Genomic DNA, 13,144 nt, shown 5'->3' with positions numbered 1-13,144 from the left:
TTAACATGCTTGGATACAGCACTCTGTGAACAGCTAGCTTCTTTGGCAATGAATGTTTGTGGCTTACCCTCCTTGTGAAGGGTGTCAATGATTGTCTTCTGAACAACTGTCAGATCAGCAGTCTTCCCCGTGACTGCGTAGCCTAGTGAACCAAACTGAGAGACCATTTTGAAGACTCAGGAAACCTTTGCAGGTGTTTTGAGTTGATTAGCTGATTGGCATGTCACCATATTCTAATTTGTTGAGATAGTGAATTGGTGGGTTTTTGTTAAATGTGAGCCAAAATCATCACAATTAAAAGAACCAAAGACTTAAACTACTTCAGTGTGTGTGCATTGAATTTATTTAATACACGAGTTTCACAATTTGAGTTGAATTACTGAAATAAATTAACTTTTCCACAACATTCTAATTTATTAACACAACATTCACCTGTATTACTTTTGTAAAGTATAATGTACATCTTTAAATATTCCATTTTCTATAAAATTTAAATAAAACAATTAAATGATAAAAAATAAATATTACAACTAGATTAATCACTTAATTTTAGAAAAAATAATAATACAAGTATTAGCCTATTAAAAAATGTTTTAAAAGAATATTCACAAAATTTTTCTTCCATGTATTAATTTCAACAGTAAATCTCAGTTTGTTTGCCAAAAAATAAAAGGGTTTAATTTTCATTTGATTTAAAATAAATGTTTAATGCCTTCATTTGATTTTCAGAAAAATTAAAACAAGAATTTCTGGGGGAAAAAAAGAAAGAAAGAAAGAAAGAAAAAGTTTGTAAGGACCTATTGTTCAAAATGTTGAAATTGAGACTTTTTGACTTATTTTTTCCCTGAAATAAATGTTTTTGTAATTTCACAGAGAGTCAAGTACCGTTGGGTACCAGCACCGAAATTCAGGTACCGATACCAGTACCCAACCCTACTGGTGTGTATGTCTCTTAAAGTCTCTTAAAGCATTTGACTGTGATTTTAAATCAGCGTGACACTCACTGTGAAGTCAGACGTTTCGATACTGCCGAGAGTCGGGCCTTTTTCAACCATGAAGCTCAGGAGGCCGGTTAAGATGGTGGATACGGACCACGCGGGGTTCCACGTGTCAGGGTGAAAATCTGTGATTGAAAGACACAACCTGAAAAAGAAAGAAACTCATTATGCAGGTATTGTGAACAGTATTGTTCTTCTAAGCTGAATGTTTTAGACTTAAAGAAACCGATGTAGATGCGGATTCGTCAATTCAGTGTTCCAACCGAGCAAAAACTCACAGTAACAACTATGAAGTCAAATAATAGAGGAAAAACTTAGTTTACATGTAGCAGCAGATGGATGTTCCAATGAAAGATTTTTATTACATAGTAAACATTTCATAAAAGCAGCAAGGCACTGATGGCAATGTCATGCCTAACAATGACCTGTAGCTGTAACTATGCTTAAAATAACAATGCTTACATACCTTTGCGCTTAAATAAAGGTCTTAAAAAATTGAAGATTGAAAGTTAAAGTCTGAGCTTGTGTACCTTGTATTACATTTAAATCTGCCGTTGGGTGTGATCATGTATATGCTTGGTGGTTTGAATGGGAATTCCCGTGGGAAAATGAGTTTGCCATGATAGAAGCCACCTATGAAATACAGAAGACAAGTCAAAATGAAGCAGAAACTGTATAAAAGGAAGTACTAATGTGAAATTAGAGGAGGAAATAACCTTCATATGGAGTTTTCTCAGGGCCACGTACTAGATAATGCCTGAAAGAGAAAGCAAGCCAGGGATGTGGTAGTATCTAATCATATAAAGTCTGTAATGTAGATTATTCTAGGTGATAAAAGTCCTGTCAGACATTTTTGAAAATTTTAAACGTTTTACATACAACAAAAGCATATAGTGACTGTCAATGGGCAGTCAAGCTCCAAAAAGGAAAAATAAGCACCATCAAAGTAGTCCATACAAATAGTGCACTTTATATATATTAACATTAGCCCAAATCCTCACATAAAGGCATCATTCTGCTTCGGAAGACTAGGAATGTATCGTCTTAGTCATTATAGACCACTTTCATGGTGCTTTTGTAACGTTTTGGGAGCTTGACAGCATCATTCTCTATTCACTTTCATTGAATGGAAGCAGAGTGAACATTCTGCTAACAAACAATCATCTGCTAAATAGAATATAACTCATGAAATTGATTATTAAAAAAATGAAGGATTAAGATAAAGCTCTTGATGAAGTTCCAAACTTAAACAATAAGTCATGTAAAATAAAGCATTACACTAATACACTACTGGTCAAATTCTTGGAATAATTAAGATTTTTTAAAATGTTTTTTTTAAATAGGTCTCTCTTGCTGACCAAGGCTGCATTTATTTGATTGAAAAAAAAAAGTATTCTAATATTCTGATTTGGTACTTAATTATTACCAACTAATTATTAGTGCTCAAATATTAATAACAGTTCTTATTATTATCAGCAGTTCTCATTATCATCAGTTTTTTGCTGCTTATTATTTTTGTGGAAACCATGATACATTCTTTGGTGAATAGAAAGTTCAAAAGAAAAGCATTTATTTGAAATCGAAATCTTTTGTAACATTATAGATATCTTTATTGACACATTGGGTCAATTTAACGTGTCCTTGCAGAATAAAGGTATTAATTTTTCTTCTTTAAAGAATGGTAGTGTATCACAGTTTCGACGAAAATATTAAGAAAAAAATAAAATAAATAGATATATATATATGAAAAGTAATCAGCTTTTAAAATATATTAGAACTGAAAACAGTTGTTTTAAATTGTAAAACTATTTCACAATTACTATTTTTACTGTATTTTTCTATTAAATAAATAGAGCCTTGGTGAGCATAAGAGAGTTCTTTCAAAAACATTAAGAAGTGTTAATCATTGTGGTAGTGTGTGTATATGTATGTAACAAAATAATATAAAGAAATGTTTTAAAGGGGTCATATGATGCGATTTCAAGTTCTCCTTTCTCTTTGGAGTGTTACAAGCTGATTGTGCATAGATAAGATCCCTGAAGTTGCAAAGACTAAAGTCTCAAAACCAAAGAGATATTCTTTATCAAAGTTAAGACTCTGCCACGCCCTCCTAAAACGGCTCGTTCTAACACGGCCCCACATATCTACCTCACTATGTGGAAATATTTGCATAATGCGCCCAAATGTTCGCGCAAAGAAAGAAGGCGTGGTTTCAGTAACCGCAGTTAGTGCTGAAGCAGCCATGTCAGGGAGACGCTGTGTGTTTCTAGGCGAAAGCAAAAGCACTTTATTTGGCCTTCCGAAAGTAGATGCATTTAGGAATCTTTAAGATCACTTACAACAGAACAGCAATGCATTTTATGGACGACCGTTTCGTGAACCTAGGAGAGGAGGTAATTCTGACTTTGCTATGACAATCCGGCGCTTCTGAATCAGCTACTGTTTCGTTATTAGTTTAAGTATTTGCTATTGACTGTTCAAATGCGGAGTGTTGGGTCGTTCTTGAACGATTCGTTCATTTTGAACGAATCTTTAATGTGACTCGGGAAGAATGAGTCGTCTCGTCCTATAGGTTCTGTACTGGAATTGGTCAAGTAGTTCACCTGTTTCGAGTCTTCGGGTTTTTCAAGTCGTTCATTCATCACGTGACAGCCCCATAAGTTTAACCTATGCAGTCTGAGCCAGAAAGAGTATTGATTAGTTCATCTCGAGTCTTCGGGTTTTTCCAAGTCGTTCGTTCATCACGTGACAGCCCCATACGCTTACCCTATGCAGTCTGAGCCGGAAAGAGACTTAATAATAATAACCAACTCTTTATTTCCTTTGTTACAACATTCAGTGTTATGGGAAATAACCATAATGACAGAAATTCACACATTTATAAACTGTAAGAAATCAAATTTATTATAATGGGGCTGTCACGTGATGAACGAACGCGTCAAACCCAAAGACTTGTCAGATAAGAGGTGAGGTGAGCTAATCAAAGACTGAAGACCCAAATCTTTTCGGTTTCTTATTGCAGTTTTGTATTGTTTGTAGTGTGATCAACGTTTGCGTAAGTAGTAGATGTGGTAAGGAAGTATCACGTAACATTTTAATTATATTTTGCTAAAATGAACGAAATGACTCGAAAAAAGATTTGTTCATTTTGCTGAACGAGACTCAAAGGTCCGAGTCGGTAAAATGATCCGAACTTCCCATCACTACATCGTGTGTGTGTGTGTGTGTGTGTGTGTGCATGTTTATGTGGTTTATGAGGACACAAATTTGTATAATAACATGGGTATGACATAGGCATTACAACGAGAAGGTGATTTATGAGGACATTTTCAGTGTCCCCGTAATTCAAAAGTCTTATAAATAATTCAGAATGACAATAATGTACAGTATTTGAAAAATAATGTTTTTTTGTTTTTTTTTACATTAAAGCATGTCAACATATTCTGTTACACCAAATACACAAAATAATGATCTTTAAAAAAAAGCATCATATGACCCCTTTAAGGGAAATCAAATGTACCATTCCAAAATGTTGGAGGGCAGAGGTTCAGCACAGATATACGGGACTGGATCTTTCTTGATGCGCAGGTAATCCTGTTTTAACCGCTGTGTTGCTGTGGTTGGGGCCCTCTTGTTTAAGTTGTTGCTCATCTGTGAAATCACATGGCACTCTCAGTTACACAATACAATCGGAACACTTCCTAGTGTTCATAAATGTGACTAATAAGCAAAACAGAAGATTTACAAGTATACATTAAAGCCTGAAATACATCAACACAACTCAGATATTAATTACTACCATATTGTTATGATTGTCAGTAAGGAAGCAGCTTGACATCCGTGTATGATCATGAACTGAGAGTACAGCAATCTTACATTGTGTTCTGTAGATCTGATTATTCAACAGCAGACGTTCAAGCAAATGACCAGAACTGTTCTGCCATTTAAAACAACATGGTGGCATGTGTTTACTGTGCGGATAACACCTTAATAGTCAGCAACTGTAGCCAAAATAAGACAATAACAGTGACAAACGGATGTAAACAGGACTAAACAACAACGACATGAGTAAACACAGCGCTTAGACGGAGACGAGGAGTGTGTTTCAAAACATAGTGAGCTGCCCATCAAGACAGCATCTTTGGGCGTCATATACGCGTTCTAAACGTTCAGCTATACATTATGATGACAACAGCTGCTGTCTAGGTAACGTTAGATAGTTTACTAGGTTTTAAAACACAGCCTGACACACTGAAACTAAGGGGATTTTAATGGTTCAGTCTTACCTCTTTCAACGCCCTCCACGGGATCGACCACGGTCAAATTGGGGTGATATATTGATATCCCGTTTATCTCAGAGTGAATACGCCCTTGATAAACTTTCAAAAATAACAAAAATGTAGCTCTTCGGCTAAGGTGAAATTGTCATCTATCCCCCATGCCAATATGGCTGCCGCAACAGCAGGAAGTGATGAGGTAAAAACAAAAAGAAAAGCTCTGAAGAGCGTTCGGCTGCCTTTCAAAATAAATGTCTAACATTAAGCTGACGAAACTGGACGAGTTGCGATGGGATTTTTTAATGACATATTTGAAATAAATAAATAAAGCATTTGTACAGCATTGTATGCAGTATGTCGCCGAATAATACTTTCATCAACATATAAACACATCAAAATTATAAATGTATTAATTTATTTATATAAAACATTAGTTATACATAATGTGTAGCAGTCAGTAGCTACAGTGATTTTGGTCCAAAGAACCGACCGAGTCGTTTGTTCGGGAATCAGACTACACTGCTCGACCTGTGAGTCACTATAAAGAACCGACTCGCTGGAGTCATTTGTTCGGGAATCAGAATGTACTCGTCGTCATGCATTCTTATGATTCACACTAAAGAATCGACTCATTAGAGTCATTCGTTCAGGAATCAGACTGCGTGTTTATGATTCACTGTAAAGAACTGGCTCATAGAAGTAATTGGTTCGGACAAAGACTATAGAATACCCTATGCCTTAAAGGGGTCATATGATGCGATTTCAAGTTTTCCTGAAAACTTTTTTTCCTTTTAAAGAGCTGGCTCATAAGACTGATTCATTCGCCTGGAATAGTTGAAATGTCAAACTTAACTTCATTTGGACACCTGAATTTAACTCTCAGTCCGTCTTGTCCATCAAATGACCAACAAAATAATAATAAAAAAAACTAATTTACCTTCCTTACCTGATGCTTTACATATGTAAATAACCCCGGTTATCATGCAGCAAAATTGTCATTTTAATTGAAAATGTTTTTATGAACCCAAGAAAACCTGCAGATTTTTTGAGATATATTTATTTCCCACAACAAAAGGTCCACTCAATGTTTCTGCATTTTTAACAAAATACCACAATTTTATGATATATTATCAATTTGCATCTAAAAAGACAATATACAATATCTGCATCTGAATTTGCAATGATTTATAGTGACTGTACAGATAAAATATATAGACTACACCAGCATAGTCGATACAAAACAGTTCATTTATCACTACAGCAACAGACAAAATCACTGCAGATTCTCCAAACACAACTTCCTTATTATTTCAACTGCTTTAAAAACAGAAAAAACGATCAGCGCTGAATACGATTCATAATAGAGGATAATAGTGATGCTTGTAATAGTATTGAGATGAAATGAAAAATGAGAAAGCATTCATGCATGATTTTTTGATTATATGTTTAACAGACATGAAACCATAAATTGCAGATGTTTTAACATATAAAAAAGTGCCTTTTACAGTCTATGGCTAAAAGAGGGAGAATACAAATGAAGAAAACTGACACAAAACACTGGGGATTAGTCCAGCTGACCCCATAAAGATACAAAAATAGCATTCAATTCATTGCAAACATTCAACACGACCATAATTATCGTTTAAAGTCTTTCACACTCATCTTTATCACACTTATGATATCAGCTAGTCAAAGTGTCTTCTGCTCCAGCTTGATTGGTGTCCAAAGTCTGAGCTTGATCTGTCACACTCTGGATTAAAAAGAGAAAAACATTTTTTAAAAAAAAACATTATTTTTTTTTTTTACATTTATTTTACAGATGCCTAATGGATATCATCTAACTACCTGAAGGAGTGACGGAAGTGAACACTCCTCCGTTTCAGCTTCTCAGGATTGTGGGATGCCATATGGGAAAACTCACGGAAAATGTCCAGGTACGTGGTGTCACCTAAAATGGGATCAAACACAGTTAATGTGGACTGCACATATAACTCCTAAAATGCAGCTGTAATGTGAATGGATGCTTTTGCATAAAATCGATATAAAAAGATGGTAAATAGTTCTATGTTAGAAGCTTTATTAATGCAAAAGCAGGGCTCTGAATGCCAAAGTAAGGAGGTCCAGTCTATTACAATAACAGTGTTTTCAGCGCGTTTTAATGCACTTCGGAGATTTAGAGTTAGAATTTAAGGAACAGAAATGGCTCTATAAAGCAACCCTATGAAAATGAGCCTTCTTGTGCCGTATAGGGGTCTTTGTACTGTCTGGGTAACCATGGTAACAGCTGAAACATTGAAGGGGACAAAGAGTGGGTTTGAACACTTTGCTAAACTGTGTGAATTTCTCATGCTTGATTTAGAATGAGGGGACTGTCCCTGTATTCCCAGGATGGGTACTCATGCGTACTGACTACTGTCTGCACAACAACCATTGAAAGAAAGATAAAAGTTTGAGTTCTGTCACATCCCTCTTTAAATAGAAGCTCTATTGAATTTTATAAACTTACAGTCAAAGTCTAAAGGAAAACCGTAAACCAGTTGCATTTTGAGTTATTTTACCAGGTAAACTATTTTCTTTTTAACCTAGAATATTCCTTTAAAAGCTAGATTTGATTGCAGTTAATGCAACTGAACTGACACCTTTTCAAATAAAAATTAAATATGCACTGTATATTTGATAATACACTATTTCAAATTTTGGGGGACAGTAAGATTTTTTAAATTTATTTATACTTCTATTCAGCCAGGATGCAGTAAATTGTTCAAAGTGATGGTTTTCACAAAAATATTAGTCAGCATAACGGTTTTCAACATTGACAATAATAAGAAATGCAAATCAGCATATTAGAATGATTTCTGAAGGATCATGTGACACTGAAGACTGGAGTAATGATGCTTTACATCATGAATAAATTGCATTTTCAAATATATTCAAATAGCTATTTTAAATTGTAATAATATTTCACAATATTACTGATTTTTCAGCATTTTTTTAATCAAATAAATGCAGCCTTGCATGAGCATAAGAGACTTTAAAAAACATTTTAAAAAATGTACCAACCCTCAAACTTTTGAACAGTAGGGTATGTTTGTATTATATATTTAATATACCCTCATGTTCTGGGGTTTGATTCAGTCAGAGGAACATTTGAACCAAAATGAATATTAGAATTTTAAATGTAGAGTATTCAGAGTCTCTACGATCCCAAACACAACCGAATTTGACGGTTAAAAAATCTTCATATTAGATCTCAATAAAAAAAATGGAATTTACTTACAGCAGCAAAATCAGTAAGTTGAGTTAATGCAGCTGGTTATATAATACTGCACACTAACACAGCAAAGCACTACAGAGAAGAAAGAGGCAGGAGAAGTGAAGCACAAGCAGTTAGTACTTCAGTCACGTTTCATTTATTGTCAAGATTCTTTTCCGTTTAGGAGGAGAGAACAGATAAAAGGGCAGAAACGAAGAGCAAAAAGAAAAACAGAAGTTGCAGAGGTTCTAATTTACAGAAGAATGTTCAGTTATACAATATTCAGACATATTTTACAAACGACACCGACATGAAAAGAAAAGCAGAAATATGAAAGCAAGCAATAAAAGAGGTTATGTGCTACAGCCACCATATCTAGAACATATCTGGTTATACAGTTTTTTTTTTTTTTTTCAATATCGGTGCCCCTTTGGCTGCACCGTTCACAAAATTTTATTTGTTTGTCACTTCGGGAGTCACACTGATTTGATATTCACAAAACAAAATGCTCGCGTTAAACAGAAAGTGCTACGATTTCATTGGCTAGCGAGACACAGACGACACACCAACCAATGACCTTTCACCCCAAACATGTCAGGGAAAACTTTACAGTACTCTAGCCTGTTCACAAACTACAGACAACACATTTATAGATGCATTTTCTCTCAACAAGTGCGGTTTTTGATTGTGGTCTTTGGTTGGGATCTAAAGTTAAAGACATCTGAGTCTACATCAGAATCAGCCACAACATGAGAACATGTCTCATGAATATACTGTATTTATGACTCCCAGGAATTAATACAGTGTATATAACATCACGTGTTAACTTGCTTACGATGTCATCCAATATTAATATGCATATCATGGGAGTTCATCCTTTATCTTTAAGTGACTGTATTATGAGAATTCATTTACACGCACAGATTTATAAAGGACAGAAAGCAGCAGGAAACCAAACAGTCCAGAGCAACAGCAATCAATGCACTGAAGATAACACAAATTAACAATTCAAAATAAAACTAGCGCATTATATATTAACATACACTACAGTTTAGGTTTTGGGTCAGTATGATTTGTTTTTAAAGAAATTAATACTTTTATTCAGCGAGGATGCATTAGATTGATCATAGGTGACAGTAAAATATATTTATTATGTTAATTTCAAATAAATGCTATTCTTTTGAACTTTCTATTAATCAAAAAAATCTTGAAAATGCATCAATGTTTCCACAAAAATATTAACATTTCAAAAATTGATTATAATAAGAAATCATTAAATCAGCATATTAGAATGATTTCTGAAGGAACATGTGACACTGAAGACTGGAAGAATGATGCTGAAAATTCAGCTTTGCATCACAGAAATAAATTATGTGTTAAAATATATTCAAATACAAAACAGTTACATTAAACCGTAATAATATTTCACATCACTACCATTTTTTTACTGTATTTTTGATCAAATAAATGCAGCCTTGATGAGCATGTGCGACTTTACATGACATAATCATACTGACCGGTAATTGTTGATTTGAACACCCAGTAATCCAACTGGACTTTTTGTTTTTGGTGTCTAAACTGGAGTTTGGTTGCGAACGGTAAAATTCACATGTATATTAAGTTACAAAAATACAATCTGTTACCACAGTACAAAAAAAATCATGTCGTATCACTGCACTATTGCTCTGGGCGGTACTCAAGAAAAGCATACAAATCCAGTTTGAGGCATTTTCTACACCATCATCCAAAAAAAGCGAACAAAAACGACAGTGGAGTTAAGAAAAAGTGCAGAACAGTGGCATTTTAGTCGACAAAAATCACATTTTCAGTTAGTAGATTAGACATTTTATACATTTATGACATATAATAAATCACAGTTTTGAACCCACTCGCCCTCATGCGTTTGCAAGCAGAAAACACAGTTTTAAGCGCCTGTTGTGTACAAAAATGCCACTAGAAGAACACTGTTAGAATAGATGGACAGCTGCCTAACATACTGTATAATACTGTTTGAAGTGAAAGTGCAGCCAGGTGCGTGTATAGAAGCTAACGCTGAAGGTTAGTTCATCAAACGGTTTAGACACACTATTAAGGGCTCTGTAAGCTCAGCTGTGTAATCGGTATTTGGATAAATACTACCACCACAATTACCTCAATCACAGGTAACCTTCATTATATAAAAACTGTCTTGAAATGAGTAGCACCACTGTTGGCTAGGCCAAAATATGGTGGCCAGTCAATCATGTGACTAATCTGCAGCATGTGAAATGGTCAAGCTAGGCAACCAGATCTGGGACATGGTTAACCAGCCCTAACCAGTTTGAGAAAGGTTAGGTTAAACTTGACTGGAAGTTCAACCAGCTTGGTTCAACTCTGACCAGATAGCAACCATTTAAAACCACCTAAAGCTGGTTTAGCTGGAATTCCCAGCAAGACTGGCCCATCTTTGCAGATAAACACATAAATACTTGGCAGTTCTTGATGGGAATGATGGGAAAAAAGCGCTACACTGGGCTCTCTAGCACTCGGCTATGTTGAGACAGATAAACTCTTGGATGCATTTCTTATACTGCTGCTCTGTGGGACTGCTGCTAGAATATTGACCTGGCTGACCAAACGGACCCTCCGCCTCGCGCATCTCCTCGTTCATACGTGCTAGACGTAACCTGTCGAGAGAGAAAAGAAACAAAGAGAGGTTTGATTTGGAATCAAACTTTGTACAATTTCTTATATACACTAGCATACAAAAGTAAGGGGTCAGTAAGATTTTTCATGTTTGTGAAAGTCTCTTTTGCTCACCAAGGCTGCATTTATTTGATCAAAAATACAGTAAAAACTGTAATATTGTGAAATATTATTACAATTTAAAATAACTATTTTATATTTGAATATGTTTTAAAATGTAATTTATTCCTGTGATGTAAAGCTGAATTTTCAGCATCATTACTCCAGTCATCAGTGTCTAATATGCTGATTTGCTGTTGTGCTGCTTAATATATTTGGTGGAAATGTTATGTTTTTTTCAGGATTACTTGATTATACAGTTCAAAATAACAGCATTTATTTAATAAAAACGTTTGATCAATATAATGCATCCATGCTGAATTAAAGGACTAATTTCTTTGATAAAACAATCTTTCTGACTCCAAACCTTTGAACGATAGTGTAAATATTCTCTGGGTAAAACTTGCAGAAGCAAACACACATGCATGGGAATTTTTTTTTAACTTACAGAGTAACTATGTCAGCGTTAGCGGCTTGAACAGCTATGCTCAGTGGGTCCTGGCCATCCTCATCACCATCGTTCTGGGTCGCTCCTCGTTTCAGGAACAAACACACTTGACTGGAAACACATGATAAAGAAAATACAGTTGCAGAAAAGCTTCAATTTAATTTGATGCAAAGCTGCATACGCAGTAACAGACCTGCTAAAATGCTACAGCATCTAAGAACTTGCAAATAAATACCAGAAGTATCATTGTGTTACCTTGTTTTTTGGATATCTTATCATGATATTACTGTTTTTGTTTTATTGGCTATGCGTCATAACATGTTCGTTGGACATATACCAATGTAAAACCATGGTATTCTTTCAAATGTCTTGGAGTACCTTGTAAATAACACAGTACAAAAATATAATAAATATTCAGTACTACAATATATAATAAAAGTATGACAAGTCCTCCAGGGAAGTTTGTATTTTATGAGTTGGGAGGTTTTAATTACAACATCGGGTGCATTCAAATAACTTTGGTTGGAGCAAGATGAAGTACTATTTCTGCATAAAGTTAAACTATATATTTTTTTAATCAATGTTTCTCACTGGCACACCCACAACTCAGAAACTCTGGGCTTAAAGAAAATCCAGAGTTTCCTGCTCGTAATTTATGACTTTGTGGTGACATTCATGTCTGTTCAACTCATATACAATCTGCTTGACATTCCAATTCACCAAAAGACAGCAAAAGGCATCTGAAAATCTGTTTTATTAGAGTTACTCAGAGTTACTAAGCATGCACTTACCCGGTATGACCTAAGTATGTGGCGTGATGCAACGGGCCTCTTCCCCTGTGATCTCTTTGGTTGACATCTGCACCATTTTGGAGTAGAAACTCGCAGGCTATCAAGGAACCCTGAATGTTGAAAACCAGAGGATTAGGGATTTACTATCACAAAATGGCATATGGTTATTATTTTATACGTCATTAAAATGAGCTGGACGTTTACGTCACTTCTTATCTAGGTTACTGTTAATATGTGCATGCGCAATGCATCTGAATATTTTTGTAATGACTCACTCCAATCACAGCCTGAATAAGGGGGCTTTTCCCCTCGTCCTCTTCATTCACTGAGTTGACGTCAGCTCCATGTGCCAGAGCTTCAGCCATGACGGGCAGATTTCGTGCCTGACAGGCCTTATAGAGTAACGATCCGGGATCCAGTTCTCTCAGATCCTCTGGATCTGACGCCTCCGGCTCCAATTCAGTCTCATTGCTGGAGTCTTCAGACACCTCACACTCTGAACATTACAAAAACACATGTAACACATGATCCATCTGCTTCAACAGTCAGTATGGAAAACAAACACTTGGTTAGCACCGTCAAGTCACACAGTG

General features: G+C 35.3%; 2 protein-coding genes across 2 annotated transcripts in view; both read right to left on the bottom strand.

Moving 5' to 3' along the window:
- LOC107593951 (ubiquitin-conjugating enzyme E2 J2-like) overlaps positions 1-5,483 on the bottom strand; it is a 17,363-nt gene extending 11,880 nt beyond the window's left edge. The window contains exons 1-5 of the mRNA XM_016283852.1: positions 5,285-5,483; positions 4,519-4,649; positions 1,715-1,755; positions 1,529-1,631; positions 1,005-1,143 (exon numbers count right to left, since the gene is read on the bottom strand). Of these exons, the coding sequence (XP_016139338.1) occupies positions 1,005-1,143; positions 1,529-1,631; positions 1,715-1,755; positions 4,519-4,649 (414 nt within the window). The 5' untranslated portion in view covers positions 5,285-5,483. The remainder of the gene's footprint in view (positions 1-1,004; positions 1,144-1,528; positions 1,632-1,714; positions 1,756-4,518; positions 4,650-5,284) is intronic.
- A 1,166-nt stretch (positions 5,484-6,649) lies between these two features.
- Positions 6,650-13,144, bottom strand: part of acap3a (ArfGAP with coiled-coil, ankyrin repeat and PH domains 3a) — a 78,376-nt gene continuing 71,881 nt past the window's right edge. Inside the window, exons 24-29 of the mRNA XM_016283950.1 lie at positions 12,827-13,047; positions 12,552-12,661; positions 11,761-11,871; positions 11,133-11,194; positions 7,121-7,223; positions 6,650-7,025 (exon numbers count right to left, since the gene is read on the bottom strand). Coding sequence (XP_016139436.1) covers positions 7,019-7,025; positions 7,121-7,223; positions 11,133-11,194; positions 11,761-11,871; positions 12,552-12,661; positions 12,827-13,047 — 614 coding nt within the window. The 3' untranslated portion in view covers positions 6,650-7,018. The remainder of the gene's footprint in view (positions 7,026-7,120; positions 7,224-11,132; positions 11,195-11,760; positions 11,872-12,551; positions 12,662-12,826; positions 13,048-13,144) is intronic.

This window comes from Sinocyclocheilus grahami, unplaced genomic scaffold (assembly GCF_001515645.1).
Source record: "Sinocyclocheilus grahami isolate Dianchi unplaced genomic scaffold, SAMN03320097.WGS_v1.1 scaffold178.1, whole genome shotgun sequence".
In the NCBI taxonomy this organism is placed as follows: Eukaryota; Metazoa; Chordata; class Actinopteri; order Cypriniformes; family Cyprinidae; genus Sinocyclocheilus; species Sinocyclocheilus grahami.
Note: the sequence above shows the minus strand (reverse complement) of the source record. Positions and strands in the feature narration are given on the sequence as shown.